At 37.5% G+C, this 17248-nt stretch overlaps 1 protein-coding gene across 1 annotated transcript; it reads left to right on the top strand.

Moving 5' to 3' along the window:
- Positions 1 to 3688: 3688 nt before the first annotated feature.
- GMFB (glia maturation factor beta) lies at positions 3689 to 16734 on the top strand. The gene is given in 8 exon segments (XM_045900895.2): positions 3689 to 3816; positions 7278 to 7374; positions 9006 to 9055; positions 9707 to 9756; positions 10259 to 10341; positions 11327 to 11400; positions 13041 to 13106; positions 13108 to 16734. Coding segments are annotated over 8 exon segments (465 nt in total). The 5' UTR covers positions 3689 to 3813; the 3' UTR covers positions 13150 to 16734.
- Positions 16735 to 17248: the final 514 nt, after the last annotated feature.

Raw genomic sequence — 17248 nt, 5'->3', positions numbered from 1 at the left:
CACCCAAATGGCCAACAGACACATGAAAAAGTGCTCAACATCGCTTGGCATCAGGGAAATCCAAATCAAAACTTCAATGAGATACCACCTCACACCAGTCAGAATGGCTAAAATTAACAAGTCAGGAAACGACAGATGTTGGCGGAGAAAGGGGAACCCTCCTACACTGTTGGTGGGAATGCATGCTGGTGCAGCCACTCTGGAAAACAGTATGGAGGTTCTTCAAAAAGTTGAAAATAGAGCTACCCTACAACCCAGCAATTGCACTACTGGGTATTTACTCCAAATATACAAATGTAGGAATCCAAAGGGGTACGTGCACCCCGATGTTTATAGCAGCAATGTCCACAATAGCCAAACTGTGGAAAGAGCCAAGGTGTCCATCGACAGATGAATGGATAAAGAAGATGTGGTATATATACACAATGGAATATTATGCAGCCATCAAAAGGAATGAAATCTTGCCATTTGCAACGATGTGGATGGAACTGGAGAATGTTATGCTGAGTGAAATAAGTCAATCAGAGAAAGACATGTATCATATGACCTCACTGATATGAGGATTCTTAATCTCAGGAAACAAACTGAGGGTTGCTGGAGTGGTGGGGGGTGGGAGGGATGGGGCGGCTGGGTGATAGACATTGGGGAGGGTATGTGCTATGGTGAGCGCGATGAATTGTGCAAGACTGATGAATCACAGACCTGTACCTCTGAAACAAATAATACATTATATGTTTTAAAAAAAAGATAGTAGTAAGGGAAAAATGAAGGGGGGCAATCGGAGGGGAAGATGAACCATGAGAGACGATGGACTCTGAGAAACAAACTGAGGGTTCTAGAGGGGAGGGGGGTGGGAGGATGGGTTAGCCTGGTGATGGGTATTAAAGAGGGCACGTTCTGCATGGAGCACTGGGTGTTACACGCAAATAATGAATCATGGAACACTACATCGAAAACTGATGTAATGTATGGTGACTAACATAACATAATAATGATTAAAAAAACCCTTTCCTTCTTCAATTCACTGGCTATTTTGTTATTATTTACTCTTTAGAGTCCTTAGGTAGTTGTGTTTATATTCTGCCCAGAGCTTTTAGTTGTAATCAGTGAGAAAGAGAGACTGCAGCTTGATTACTCCATCTTGGCTGGCTCTGGAAGTCCCTCTATGCCTACAGTCTGACACAATAGCAGAAGGATCTTCTTAAAAGGACACTGAAGTCAGAATGATTCTGCTAAAATGTGTGACAGACCACATCATTCCCCTGCTCCATCTCTCCAATAACACTATATCTTGACTCTGTAAAAGCCAGAGTCCTTATGATCATTTACAAGGCTGTAAGATCCAGCCCTCCAATCCCTCTATGACTTCATCTACAAATCACCCCAGCTCATCCACTCCAGTCATTTGATTGCTTTTTTGTCCCCTGTAATAGCATGTATGCTTCTGCCTCTGGGCCTTTGCAGTGTTGTTTCCTCTGTGTGGAATGTTCCTCCAGATATCCACGTGGCTAATCTCCACAGCTTCAAATCTTTGTTCAGATATGACCTTGCTAATGAGGACTAGGACTACTACCCTATTTAAAATCACAAATCCCTCATCCCCTGCACTCCCAATCTCTTTTCCTATCCTCCACCCCCACACTAATCACCTTCTAACATTAACAATTGTTTACTTATTATTCTTATTGTCTATTACTTCCTCCTCCTCATTAGAATGTTAGTTCCAGGATGGTAGGGATTTTAAGTCTGTTTTGGAGCTTGGTGCCTATTCTATAATGGGCCCTCAGTAAATATTTATTGATGGAGTGAAGTGGTGGGAATATATAAATAATACAAATATACTTTAGCAAGTGTGCTGTTACAGAGAAAAAAGGACTTAGAAAAAATTCAGGCCAGAAAAGATTATTCTAGTTCTGATCTTCCGTCAATTTTTACTTAGAATTCTCCTTTACCATTGACCCTGATCTTGTTTTCATGTCAAATGCTTCCCTGGGAGTAGAACACATTTCAGTGACTTCAACACAGCTTAGTATTGATAGGTACTTGACTTTTTTATATAGGTTAGCTAGGCAGAAAAGTTTTGGAAAACATTCTGGAACTTTGTGCCATACCCCCCCCCCCCCGCACCCCCTTCGTAAATAACCCAAGCCAGATGGCATTTCCAAGCCCCATTTAAAATAGCTGTAATATTTTTACTGGTTAAAACATGTTCTATAGAATGAGCTCGAAGTTTTTGTACATAGTCTATATTAATTTTATACCTCCCATAAAAGAAAATAAATCACATTTTCACCAGTGTTCTTATCTTGTCAGTACACCCAGTTCAACCTCTCTTCGGTGTAATATAAGACCAGCCCATTTCATAGCTGGTAACACTTGGGAAACATTAAAAAAAAAAACAGAATGAAAGGGGGAAAAAAATGAATTTACTATTTATCAGGTGTGATATCATGTAGCTTAATGTTAAATTTTTCACCTTTTCCTCCAATTCCTCCTATAGATGTAGAGAGAGGAGATTGGGAAAGGGTGGGGAAGGTTGGGGGAGAACCTATGTTAAAGTCACATACAAGCTCATGGACCACTAACATCACTTTATCTTCCATCATTTGTTACATGGTACCATGTGTCAAACTTACCAGTCCCCTTCTCATGATAAAAAGTATTATGGGGGCAGATCACTATGAGAATGTAGTTGAGCTGTGGAATTTCTTATAGCTAAGACTTTTATTTTTCTAATTTATGAGCAAATATAAGTATTGTATCAAATTAGTTTATGTATTTTGAACCCTGACTTAATGTTATTTATTAACATGCTAACAATTCTTTAAATTTAAACATTAATACAAACTTTAAAAATTCTAATAATTCTAATGAGGAAGGATGGCAGTGGGAGCATGTTCTGGAATTTTCTTTTTCTGTGGTTCTTTCACTCACTCAGCAAATATTAACTGAGCACCCATTATGGACCAGGCGCCATGCTAACACTGCCCTGTGAACACCATGATATCCTGCCCCAGGAAGTGTCTTTATTGAAGGCAACTGTATGAATTCTAGAGTTCAAACTTTACTTCTTCCAAACTACTTTCCTCACTACATTCAAAAATTAGCTTGCTCCAGTAAGTCTGCATCTCCTACAGAAACTTCTTTAAGTGTCATGAGGCAGTGATTCGTAACACCTATATAGACAGCAATCATCATTCAATCATACTTCAATAAATAAACGCCATTGAGAAAAGGAATGTATTCATCAAGTCCTGGAAAGTGGTGGGGATCCGGGGTGGGGGTGGTCAGAGAGGGTGGGAGGAAAGGCAGGCGTGCCTAAGTTTGAGGGACCTTTCAGGGACCTGGGGGCTTTGGTTTCAGTTTCCGAATGGGTTGAACTCCACGCTCAAAAATAAAGTGGAGAGTTAAATTTGGAAGGTAGGCTGTGCTCAACGCACATATTTGCCATTGAAATGACTGACTTAATCATGCCACCATGAAATTGCTCTCAGAGTTTGAGTAAAGTTAAAAAGGAGCAAGAACGGGCTTGAACGTTAAGAGTGCATCTCGGCAGGGTGGCCCCACTCTCAGACAGACAGACAGACAGAACCTCCTTTCCTAAAAAGAGCAGGAGCAAGCGGGCGCTCGCGTTTCGCCTAATTTTGAGCCGCGCCTCCTGCCGTCCGCCGTCACGTGCCGGCCCGCCCCGGCCGCGTTGATGGGCGGGGGGGCCACTCTGCCTGGCGCCGGGGCAGGAAGGGAGGCGGCCGCAGTGCCATTCTTAAAGGGGCCCGGAGGGAAGGCGAGGAGCCGCTGACGGCCGGAAGGAAAATGGTGAGTTGCCGCCGGGAGGGCGGGGGCCGGAGGGCTGGGCCAGCAGCCGGGCTCTCCCGTTTGCCGGAGCCGAGTTCGGCGGGCAGCGCCCGAGGTGGGTCGGCGGCCGCTTCCGCCCCGGCTGCTGGCGCGTGCCCACAGCCAGAGACTTAGCCTCCCGCCGCTGCCACCCCGCGTAAGGGCAGCATCCTCCAGCCGGGCCTGGGGTCGACCCGCCCAGTGGCTCCTGGGACTGGGGTGCGGCCAGTGCGGCTGGATCATCCTCCCCTAGTCTCTCTGGATGGAGGCTTCCAGCTCCTGAACTGCAGGGTCGGAGGGGCCGGGGGTCCGGCCCAGCGAAGGGCTGCCCCAAACGCCGGTTTCTTTGCCAGGACCCGGGCCAGGCCTGAGGGGCCGACAGGCGCTGAGCACCTTCCCTGGCGGCCTTTGCAGGGAGGGCTCGAAATTTCAGATTCCATTCTCATGGCCTCGCCTTAGCTTCTGTTGTCTCCTTCCCCGGCCTGCCTCTAGGGATTTTTCCGTATTCTTGCTTTCTTCCAGTTGGGGCAGTTGGAAATCTTTTGACCTAAGGTTTTGGTCCTTAGCCTTAAAGTGACCGTCAAAAGCTTTAGTTTGTTCTGGGGCTTTGGCTTCCGTTCTCGAATGGGTTGAACCCCTCGCTCAAAAATAAAGTGGAGAATTAAATAAATTGCCCAACAAGAATTTTCTGAATCTTTTCCATCGGGTGTTTAAATATGCTCATTTCTTTAATTAGAAACAAAACACAATCCCCCACTGTCCTATCTCTGACCTCCCACTCATTTCTCAACCCACCTCCCTCGAATAGATCTTGTCGTGGTCAACAAATCCAAGGGACTGTCTTTGCTTCTCATCTTTCCTGACTTTTCATCTGCATTCCAGGCAGTTGACTACTCTCTCCTTTTTGAAGCATTTTCTTCCGGCATGCTTTCCCCTTGGCTTCTGTTTTTTCTCCTGCTTTTCCTGTTGGTCCATTTGTGTCTCATGCAGACTGTGTGCCTTACCTGGATATCACATGTAGGAGTTCTAGGCTACAGTCTAATGCTTTGTTTTCCATTCTGTATTCTTTCTCCATCCTTTCTTACACTCATAGCTTCAGTTACCTCCTACCTGTAAGCAGATGACTTGTGAATTTTTATCACACTTGCTTCTGAGATCCAGTCCAGACCTATATATCCCACTGCCTCGTTCTTATCACACGTGCAAACAAGTATGTTTTCTTACCTGATCCTTTTGATGTAGGTCTGTTCCCTGTAGACTATATTAGAAGCTCCCTGAGGGCAGGCCCATATTTATTTATTTATTTTATATGATTGTATCCCTAGCACTTAGCACAGTGCTTACACTCACTAAATGTTCCTTAGGTGGATAAACCAATAGGTGAACACTTGTTCAACACTCCACTTTACTGTGTGTTAATATTTACCCATACAGAGTTGTTTGCAGGGTGTTACACGCATTCCTAAATGCTTCTACTAATTAAGCAATTGGAATTGACTGAGCCTGGGTCCCTTTTCTTGTAGGAAGGAATTTTTGGCCTTATTACTGTATTGGGGGGATGAAAATACCCCCCAAAAGAGCTGTATAAATTAAATCACAGCATGTTTTTCACTTGGTTCCTGGTCCTTAGAATGTCAGGATTGCACAAGCAGCTCTGAGTATCAGAGCTGGAAGATAAGACTTTTGTGATAAATTGGTCTTTGCCTAAAGAGGAATCTAAAATATTTATTAGTTTCACTAATGGGTTCTACCTTTGGTTGAAGAGAGAATGAAAATTCTAGTTTTTTGACTCTCTATCTTTCTTGAAGATAGAAAAAATAGACTAGGATTGAATACTACCTTCAGGAAGCTCCATATGACTTAGCATCTCTTTCTCTAAGGAGAATAGGACGCATGTACTTGACTCCTACAGGAGCCTTATTCATTGGATAATACTTATTGGTGGGATGTCCTTTCTAATTGTAAATAGCATATCGTATGGTATATCATACCTTACATATTACCAGTGTTCTGAATTTAAAGGACAATTTAAAATGGACAGCTATTTCCTGCTTTAACTTATGCTCTCATTTACCCAACATGGGGTCAAAAACCAGGCTTTTATTAAATTTGTGTTTTAACTTAAAATTGAAAACGTTAATCTTTTTGGGTTATAATGAGACATGTGTATTTAGCATTGGTCTCAGAACTGTTCTAATTCTCTTGAAGGAGGGGGGATCTTATGTATGAAAAGATCAAGGAATGTGGACCTTGTTTGGTACCTGACTTAATCGAACCAACTGTTGGGGGAAAAACAAAACAAAACATTGAGGGGAATTTGAATTCTGTTTGATTATTTGAGATTGGAATTATTGTTAGTTTTTTAAGGTGAAATAATGTTATTGTCCTTATATTCTTAATGGCACATACTGTCATTTTAATGATACATACTAAAATATTTACAGTTGAAATGACTTCAGGTCTTTGCTGTGTGACAGTCCATCGGGCAGTATTGAGAGTGTTGATGCAGTAAGATTGGCTGTATGTTGATAATGTTTGAAGCTGAATTATAGGTGCATAGGATTCCACTATACTATTCTTTCCTTTTGTATGTGTTTGAAGTTTTACACATTAAAAAAAAGGAAGAAAAAAAAAAGCTTTCCATGCTTGTGTTTGCAATCAATAATACATTTGCATTACTAAGAGAAGAGTCCTTTGGTCATTTCCTTGCCACATTTCTGGAGAAGAATCTCTTACATTTTTTCATAATTTGTAAAAGGTTCTTTTGGTTTTTATATTTGTTTCATCTGGTTTTGCTTCCGTAGTTCTTTTTTTTTTTTTTAAGTAATCTCTACACCCAATGTGGGGCTTGAACTCATGACCCCAAGATCAAGAGTTGCATGCTCTACATACTGAGCCAGGCAGGCATCTTGCTTTCATAATTCTTAATAACTTCTTTTTTTAAATTCCCATAGTCATTTTATTAAGATATAAAATGTTATTGGTCTTTACTCTTGTGGTTTATTTTTCATACTTTATATGTATTTTTTCATAGTTGTGAGATGCAAAAATGAACCAGGGTCTTACTAATTCTAAGTATAATAAAGATTACTTTCCCGCATAGTGCAAAAATATTATACTTCCTAACAGCAGACAGTGATCCTGTAATTTCCTATATTCTTCTCTTCCTCTCCGGTTCTGATGAAATTGCACATTATTGTATCTAGTTCTTTAAGACATTTATTAGCCAAAGAGAAAGTTAAAGTGTAGCCTAGATATAAGATGAACAATTAATGTAGATACAAAGGTTGGTAGATTTAAAAGCTCTTTAAGTATTCATGTGTTTCATGTTAACTCACATAACTGTGACATTTGTAGATGTCAGTGTATGTTTTTAAAGGTATTAAGTTTTATAAGTTAAACACATACATGGCATTGAAGTCATGAATTTTTTTCTTTTCTAGAGTGAGTCTTTGGTGGTTTGTGATGTCGCTGAAGATTTAGTGGAAAAGCTGAGAAAGTTTCGTTTTCGCAAAGAAACGAACAATGCTGCCATTATAAGTAAGCTAAACGTGATTGCCTCAGTTACATGGTCTTCGTTGAATTTTATCTTATAGCCACATTGAATAAACTGAGCCATTAGGAAATAATTTGCCTCCTTCTGTTTTAATCTTTCCCCTTGCTTTTATTTATTTATTTATTTTTAAAGATTTTATTTATTTGTCAGAGAGAGAGAGAGAGCATGTGCCAGGGCACAAGCGGGGGGAGCGGCAGGCAGAGGGAGACGGAGAAGCAGGCTCCCCGCTGAGCAAGGCTGGGGGTGGGGGCACCTCCATCCCAGGACCCTGGGATCCTGACCTGAGCCAAAGGCAGACGCTTAACTGACTGAGCCATCCAGGTGTCTCTTCCCCCTTGTTTTTAGATCATTTTAAAAAATAAGTAACAGCTGTTATCCTAGAACAGAGGTGGAGTGTCCTACCTCTCTCCTCAGCTGCCTTTACAGGTCTGAAGAAGATGATCTTCTTAGTTACCTGGTCATTGTAGTGACCCATCCAGCTCCATCCTTTAACTTCTCAGGAGACTAAAAATTGCCTGGTCATTCAATCTCAGCCAGAAACTTTTGCCTGCACCTAAAATGGTAGTGTTCAGCATTGTCTTCACAGTGATTTGGGGCCTTATTTCAATTCTAAAACTAGAACCCCAGTTTCGTGGAGAGTACTTTTAAGTGTCATTGACTTCTGACAATAGAAAGAATGATTTGCATATTGCCTCTCCCACTGTGAACTGTATCTGATGTTATGTAGATTTCTTTTATATTCTTAAGTAATATTTAATATGTGGGTGGTGATTTAGAAAGATGAAGGAAGGGCAAGGGGGTAACAGTATAGATCTCTATAGACTGCTTAACAGAGAGGCATCTGGCAGATGTGAATTAATGAGATAGTTACAACTTGTAATCAGTTTTGGTTCTATTACAAATAAATACTACAACATAGGCATACAGTTCTTAAAAGTGAAAGTTCATGTCCGTGCCTTTTGCTGAGAAAGGTAAAGCTCTGAGATCTTACCATATCTTACAGAATTTACTATGAAATTAGTGTAAAACCAAAAATGGCCACCTTTCCTGAGTAATGGAAAAGAATAAAGGCATAGATTAAACATATTTCAGTTTGGCTTTGGATTATGTTACATATGTTTGAGTATAGATATCACTGCTATTTGGTAATCCACTATCTCATAATAATCCTACTGCATTATGAAATCTTGACTCTGGAGAAGCTGGAATTGGTGGTTGTTCTGTCTTAACCCCTGGTCTGCTTTTCCTCTTGCAGCTCTAACCATGTTACATAGACCAATCTCATTTACAGTCACCCTTTCAGACCTTATGTAGGAAGTTGCATTTGAGTTACAAAATTCTTCAGACACACAGAAAATGTAAGGAGTTGACATAAAATTCTAAATAAGCAAATTAGGTGATGGGAATTATGGGTAAAAGCCTTTAAAGGCTGACTGCTTGAAAAGCACAGCTAGCTAATAGACCATAACTAAACTGCAAATGAGTTTCTCAATGTTTTAATTTTAGATGCCAGAAAAAGGGCTGAAACTCTGTGGGTTGGGTAAATCAAGGTCACATTGGAATCACAGTTTACAAAAAAAAATCACAGTTTACTTATACTATATTTTTATTTTAGTGAAAATTGATAAGGACAAACGCCTGGTGGTACTGGATGAAGAGCTTGAGGTTTGTTTGATCATCTAAGTACATTTTTATAGTTAAGCAATTATTATTGCCTAACAGATGCTATGTTAGTTACATGTACTTTTAAAATAAGTCTAAATAGATGCTCATTATGCATGAAAAGCATGTGCTAATTATTATGTAGCACATTGTCTTGCCGATTGAATCACCTTCTTTAAAACATTACTGAAATCCAGTGTAATAAGTGGTAGAAGTTAAGGCTACATGTCCAGTATAACTTCTAAATTGCTTGGCCAGTAATTAAAAACTAAAGTGCTATAACCTAAGGATTTAGTTTGTCAAATTAAGTAACAAATTTAGACTGAAAAGAAATTCACTTTTTTCCCCCTAAGTGAGACATTGATGTTTCCTTTGGGGGGTGGCTTTTTATCTTATTCAGTATTCCCTGACAACTGGAACATGAGCATGACTATTTAGTTAATAAATGGAACTAAACTGAGTGGGCTGGAGTGGGCTTTCAGTGGATTAAGGGTTTAGTAATCTCAGGTTATATGCAATTTAGTAACATAAGATTTTTATGTTGTGGTATGTGGTTATAAATTTATATCTACTAGTAGAATGGGTGCTTGGTATATCTCTTAAGGATTTATGGGTCAGAAAATGCTTAAAAGTTGTTTCTCTTTATGGTTCCAGGGCATTTCACCGGATGAACTTAAAGATGAACTGCCTGAACGACAACCTCGATATCCTTTTCTTAGTGCTTTAAAAAGATTTGTTTTCTTTTGTGGTCAGAATTTTATTTATGAAGTTGGTTTGTTCAATTTTTAAAAGCCATGTATTTTACAAAAATTTCTCCTACACCATGATCACAATCAAAATATGTATGCACATATTGGACTAAGAAAAATGGGAAGTTGACACACTAGTGGGATGAATTACTTCCTTTTTGAAAAACTCCTTTTATTATTATGTGTTTACAGTAAAAATTTAGAAAGAGAAAAAAAAGCCATACTACATACTTTTAATACATTTATTTTTGAGAGATTATATGTTTTTATACCTTATCTTTGGAGCTCGTGTATACTTTTATGGAAAGATAATGATAATAAAGGTATGGCTCAAATGGAGAGAACAGAAATTTACCACTCACTAGCTCCCCAGGTGTGTATTTTCTTTCAGAACTTTGTTGGTAAGTACTTGTGTCAAATAGAACAGTAATTTTAGTTTCTTTAACTTGAGAAAAACCTTCATTGTATATAGTTATAAATACCAACATGATGATGGAAGAGTTTCATATCCTCTGTGCTTTATTTTCTCCAGTCCTGTTGGTGAGTGAATTTCTTTAAATAGTGCATATTTGGTTCTGATCTAATTAAACCATTTTTATAGGAGACAAATTTTATGCTTGTTTGAAAGATGTAAAGTGTTGAATAACCTAAATAGAGGTATGTGTGCATGTGCACACGAATTCATCCCTAGAAAGAAGTTGCTATAAAGCCTTCCCTCTTAGAACTTGCTTGTTTTCTTAGGATAAATGTCTAGAAGTGTAATTGTTTGGTAAAATCTTACATACATTTTAAGGAATTTAAAATGTAGTGACATTTTAAAACACCAACATACATTTTCTTTTTAGGTTTCGTGTATAAGTGCATGAACTTCGTGTATAATCATGATATATATTTGCGTTTATCTTTAAAATAGTACTTAATGATGATATTCCTGTAACCTTAAGAATAGTCCCAGAGTAGCTTACATTGGATATTGAAATGGCTTATTGTTATTTAAGATATATCTGTTATCACCAGAACTCCCAGTACCACTACCATTTAAGCCCACAGTAAACTCTGAACTCTTCTCTAAACTTTACTATTTGTATCATTTACTTAGCACTTAAAATAACTGCAGTACCTTTTTAACTTAGTATGTAAGCAGCCTGTAACTTTTTTTTAGGGCAGATCTCCCCACACTGATTCATCACCATCCCCAAACCTATATATGTTAGGCGTCCATAAAATCGATCTTGATATTTAATGTCAAAATTAAGATTGTGCTGAAAAGTTCTTAAGTATTTACAAAGTCCTAAAAGATGTGCAGGGATCTAGCCACATTTATTTTTGTCAAGCCCCGGGACTTGTTTGTCAGTTAGCCATGGCTCCGTGCAGGGAGTGAAGTGCACCTACACAGTTAGACTGAAGCTTTCTGTAAACCTGATAGCATAAGAAAATCCTACATGTGTCATTTTAGAAGTAAAAAATGAAAACCCATCATTTTTTCAAAATCTAAGTCTCATTTCTATACTGATCTCTTTTCCAGGGTGTAAGCCTGAACAACAGATGATGTATGCTGGGAGTAAGAATAAGCTAGTCCAAACAGCTGAACTAACCAAGGTGATATTTGTGTTTTACTTGCTTGTTGAGACAATATTTTTCCCTCACTATTAGACCATTAGCTAAAGTAATCTGAAGAGTTAAGTATTTTTTACACAGGTGAAAATTAATTAGAACAGAGCAGTAAATTTAGAGAGTTTTACTGTTTGGAAATAGAATGATAGAAGTCTTTAATCAAAGTGTGTTTTTGAATGGAAATTATAAGTTGATTAGAAGAAATCGCATTTAAAATATAGGCAGCTTTAGAAAAGCCACTGCCACCATTCAATCTATTGAGAGTTTTTCATCTTCCATAATGTAGTTTCTAGTAGATAAAAGTAAGCATTGAAGCTTCTCAGAGCTCTTTACCATAGGCTAAATGAACCAGATTCTGTGCAGGAATTCCATATTATGCAGTTAACTGTATATTGTTCCCAAGTCTGAAATTGTTAAGAATACTTATTAGCTTTATTAAGCTAGACCATTCTGTTTATATGAGACACTTTCCTTAAGATTTAACATGCCCCCATTGTTTTATGGCATTGTTGAAGTTTAACGGTAAGATGGGTACTTGTTTTCAAACTTTATTTAACTTCACGTATTAGTTTGAGTTGAAAAAAGTATATACTTGTAAGGTTTTGAAATAGAATATTACATCACTAAAACAGTATTAAATAACATTTCCTTTCAGGTTTTATTTTAAGGACAGTGTCAGTGTTTTACCCTTAGGTGTTTAACCAGCAGCCCAGGAGATGTCTTTAAGTGCCCTCTGCCTTTTCCCGTTAGCTCATGTGATTGTCATTGACACCACCAATTTATAGACGCTACTTTCTCTCATTTGTACCATAGGAACATAAGGGGGTCGGGTGATTAGGAGGGAGCTCTGTTAACAGCCTCATTTCCATTCTGATCCCACAGCCCACCATCAAGTGCTGGAATTAAGGCATTACAATTTATAAGTTACTGTTACAAATAATCACATCGAATCCTCATCACAATCTTGTGAGGTTGATGATGATATTCCTATTCTGTAGATGGGAGAACTGAGGTTCAGAAGATAAAAGACTTGCACAGGGTTGCATAATAGTAAATGACAGAGCTAGGATTCAAACCCACATTGGCCTCAATCCCATACTTTCTGCTCTATTATGTTGTTTCTGTATAGAAAGACTTCCTGGGCCTGCGTGTGTACAGATTCTTGCAGAGATCCGTGGCTGAGGACCTGTAGTCCATCCTTTTCAAAACAATCCACAGCTTGTATTTCCTCCAACTATGGAAGACCAGCATATGTTCTTCCACTTCCTAACTAACTAGACTGACTTTAGTTGTGTGTACTTGGGGTATCTCTTCTAGTGGGTAAGATGTACAGAACTGTTCTTTTAGAATATTCATAGATTTGATTCGTAGATTTGTAGATTCTTTTAGAATATTTGTAACTTTTAAGAGAGTTTTGGTTTTATGCCATCTTGATTGCTAAACTTTGGTAACTCAGTACTTAGCACTTAAAAAAAGTAAAGGTATATCTAATTTACAAAGATAAGTTATGACCAACATGAATGAAAGGAAGGAGAACTTGGTATGTAATACTCACATATACAATGTGTTTGATTTTTTTTTTTTTTTGAGAGTGTCAAAGTATGACCTAACGTTTTTTTCTAAAGGTATTTGAAATAAGAAATACCGAAGACCTAACTGAAGAATGGTTACGTGAGAAACTTGGATTTTTCCACTAATGTGAACTTCTGTGTTTCTGAAGTTTTTATGTATTAACCTGACCATACTGGAACCAGACATAAATACTTATGCCTAAAAATGCACTGTTACTTACAGTTTGTTTTCCTGCAGTAAAGAAATATTCTTCATTTGTTCAAAGTTTGAACAAAGGGGAAATCATCTTCATAGTAATGAAACTTTGTAAAGTGTTTCCTTATATTTGTAATTGTTAGGTGGACTACTTCTCTCCAGGGACTTTTTGCACTCTTGTGACTAATTTCTATAACTTACGGTTCAGAATTTGTTACTATTTACAGACACCATTGGAAAGTGGGTATTAGATTGTGATAGACAACAGTTGCCTCCTTTTGACAAATACTGGATATTAGCAGTTTATATATGAAAATAGCATATTATCACTTGTCAAATCTTTAAAATTTCTTTGGGGTAAAAGACTTGAATGACCCAATTTAGAGCCATGAAAAATAATTTACTGTAGTGTAAAGCTGCATTACAAGTACACTTGTCATCAATTCCATACCTTCTTTGGTTTCCTATATCTTTTTAATCAAGTACAGAAACTTTGTTCATCAGTCATTCATTCTTACAGTCTGGGAATTAGATTTTATAGTAGTTATGACTGTTACGTTTTCTTACAGGAAATAGCATCTTAGTCTTGGAAATTGATAGGTTGGAACTAATCAAGGGCTTCATTCCTGGTTGTGTCATAGCTAGATAGTTTTGGATCTAGGTTAATAACACTTTATTAATAATAACACCTCTTAATGTTGTCCTGTGAACACAAGTTATTTTAAATGTGTTAATACTGTGCCTTTGATTTGTTAGCTTTAAAGTTAGTTTAAGACTTTTACACTGCCAGTATTCCAGATTTGGTGAAATTAATACTTTTGTAAAGGGTCCAAGTAAAACTATTTTCTAATGTGTATATCTGAAATTTGTAATAAAATCAACTTCATATTTTTAAAAATTCCAACTATCTACTTGTATTGGTGAATATATGGCAGTTGAGAGTTATAATTTGGGGTGTATTTATGATTACCTTTGTGCCATAAGAAAAATTACTTATCTTAAAACCTTGGCCAGAGTTAATAACATTAACACAGTAATAGAAATTGCATCTTATATCCTAAACGTCAGAAGATATTCCCAAATGGACATCCATCTTGTTGGCATCCTTGGCAGAAAGCAAGGATTCTAATATATAGTGTACTTTAAGAACAACATATAAGTGACTGTTTCACATTAATTTGACAAAAGGTCTTGAGACTGTAAAGACTAACCAAATTTGGTGAGTGAATTCTTATATTAAGATTATCTTAGTCATTTCAAAACTAGAAAGGCATTATTTTATGTTGACGTGTTTTTCATTTATATATTCTTTGCATTTTTTTTGAGGTTTCTGTGCCAACACTAATAAAGAGGTAAAGATAGTTGGAATTTTCACAATATTGAGTCTTCTGTGGCCAACACTGTTTGGCTTCACTAATCTAAAAAACAGGAAGCAATAGGAAGTTAGTTGGAGATGAGGAAGTGCTAGAGTGGACATTTGTTTTGGTTAATGAATGGGAAGGACTCTTTATTCCAATTTCCAGAGAGAGAGAGAACTTCAAACCCAGGAAGTTTACAAATTCTTTAAACAGCTATTTTGATATTGGAGAATAATGCTTATAATTCTGTGGAAATGCAGATATAACCCAAGTGAATGGAGAGTGTTTTTAATGTTTTTAAATGAAGGAAATCAGATTTCATTTCACCATGTTTGCAGCAATAAGAGAAACTAGTGCTGCAAGAATGTGTTTTTTAATGAGGTTCCTTATTTTGTCTTGCATGTTTTAGTTGTTTTGTTTTTAAATTTGAAAGGCCTCCATATTGTCAGATGATACTGACTTCCATAAACAGAACTTAGTTCCCCTGTTCTCTAACAGGGACAAAGAGCTGTGATAAATCATGCTTATTTGACTCCTTATCAATAACATGTATTTTGTAAGACAATAGATTATGATTGGGGAATCAGTAGAACATGTTTTGACTCCCTCTGTCCTATAGGGAGACTTACAAATCCTATGCTCTAGAGTGTTCTCAGACTTTTATATAAATTTCCCTTCCATGTAATCAAATTTTGCATTGCTCTTTTCAAGATATGTTCAGTTTGCTCTCTTTTTCTGCCTTCTCTCAAATAGTAACTCCAGATTGGATAATTCCAGTTTATACATTCCATAGCTTTCTGGTGCAGCCATTCCCGTTCATATCTTAATCTCTCCCTTTTGGCATCAGCTTTTTTCCTGGGAACCCCCTTCATGGTCTTCTAAGTCAGCATTAGTTTTGAAATTGTTGGCCTTGCATGAGTTCTGCATAGCATCTAATGTTGTCACAATAGAGCCAACTAGTAATCCTAGCATGTTTTTAGTACAGTTTTTGTGGCAACATAAATGACATATGAAGAAAAACTGTTCTCAGGTTACTATGCTGAAATTCCAAAACGTCAGAGTTTTGAATAGTCTTGCTTTGTTCTGGTATTGAAGCAATCATGTTAGGAGAAGGGTTGTTAGACCGTTTTTGTTTAATTGACTTCTAAAATAAGTGTTCAAATTGTCTATTTCTAAAAAGTTTACCAAATACCTAGTGCAGTTAAACATACTCTTGTTTAAGAGGGTGTTGCAAAATTTTTTATTACCGTTACTAAATAACCTTGGTAGCAAAATGTCTGTCTGCACTTTTCTCTCCCCTTTTATCTCCTATTTTCAGGAGTCAAATGTAGCCATAAACTGTACCCTGGTCTGACACTTTAACTAAAAATTTCCAGTTAGAGGAATTTATTGCCAAATTAAATTTGGCTGTCTTTATTCCCCACCTATATAGGTAGTTAGGAAGGTATACTTAAAAAAATGTTTGGACTACTTTAAAACCTGAGCAATGTCATTAATCCATAACGTGGACTAGTGATGGATAGATATTTTCATAAGAGTTTAAATGCTGATATTTGGTGGAAGTAGAGAGTAACTTGTATTCTATCAATTCAAATATTCTTAGTACGGTTGCTTTCCCTATTTGTTCAATAGACTGATAATACTGGAATCTGTAGAATTTGAGCCTTTACAACTTATGTGAAGAAGTGTCTCAAACATTTCTGGACAAATCTTATTTTGTATTTCTGGAAGAATGTAAATCTTCTTAGGCCACTTAACATCAATGGCCCCAAGTTGAATATTCTTGCGAAATTTGTTTCTTGTTATGCCATTTGACATTTCAAATCAGTGACCATGTTCCTGTAATATTCAGACAACTGTTAGGGTTGTGATAGAAACTGTGTTTTCTTGCTTTTTGGAATATAGTTCATACACATATATTACTTGAATATTGTTTGAGATCACTAACTTGCCAGGGCAGTTCCCACTGATCTAGATGGTCCAATATAATCTCATTCAGGAGGCTTGAAACATTAATGGTTTAGTCTTGTGAATTTTAACAGTTCCCTGTCATCATTTAACAAACTCAACAACTGCACAACTTCTTAAGCTGTGATTTCAGTCTCTGCTAGTTCATATTGCATGTTTATTTTGGACAGTCTTCTGTTAAGCATGGTGCTTGTACTGGTTTAAATAAAATGTTAACATGAAAGGACTTCTCGCTTCTCATTTTTTTCTCACCTCCTCTCCCTTTTGGAGTTACTCTCACCTGCCTGGCTCAGTTGTGGCCTTTGCGTGAGCCACAGTGATTCAGCAATTTACTTTCTCTGGAAGAACTGAGAGGCAAAATAAACAGGAACCACTTGGCAAAGATAGGATTGGGTGAGGGAGAATGTAACAAGATTATAAACATTTCTCAAACTTGTTCTGAGGCTAGAATGATTTGTTTGTAGTGGCAGAGGGCATTATCTCAAATGATGAACCCTTGCTCTTAAAGGGAAAACTGTAAGTTAAAGGGGCTGTGTACTTCCCAAGAAATCAAATTGAAGGATCTTTTATTGAATATAGTATGTCACTTTTAAACATCCACTGAAGATCCATCTTGCCTTTGTTTTAGACTATTCTGAATGGTTTGTGTTTCATATCGAATGAATACAAATCACCACTACTTACCTAATTTTTAGAGTCTAATGTACACTTCTTGTGATTGAATAGGTGATAGAAGTCAC

This window comes from Mirounga angustirostris, unplaced genomic scaffold (genome assembly GCF_029215605.1).
Source record: "Mirounga angustirostris isolate CCGP_5_RB_7025 unplaced genomic scaffold, mMirAng1.0.hap1 SCAF_9, whole genome shotgun sequence".
In the NCBI taxonomy this organism is placed as follows: Eukaryota; Metazoa; Chordata; class Mammalia; order Carnivora; family Phocidae; genus Mirounga; species Mirounga angustirostris.
This window is presented reverse-complemented; position numbering and strand designations above follow the sequence as displayed.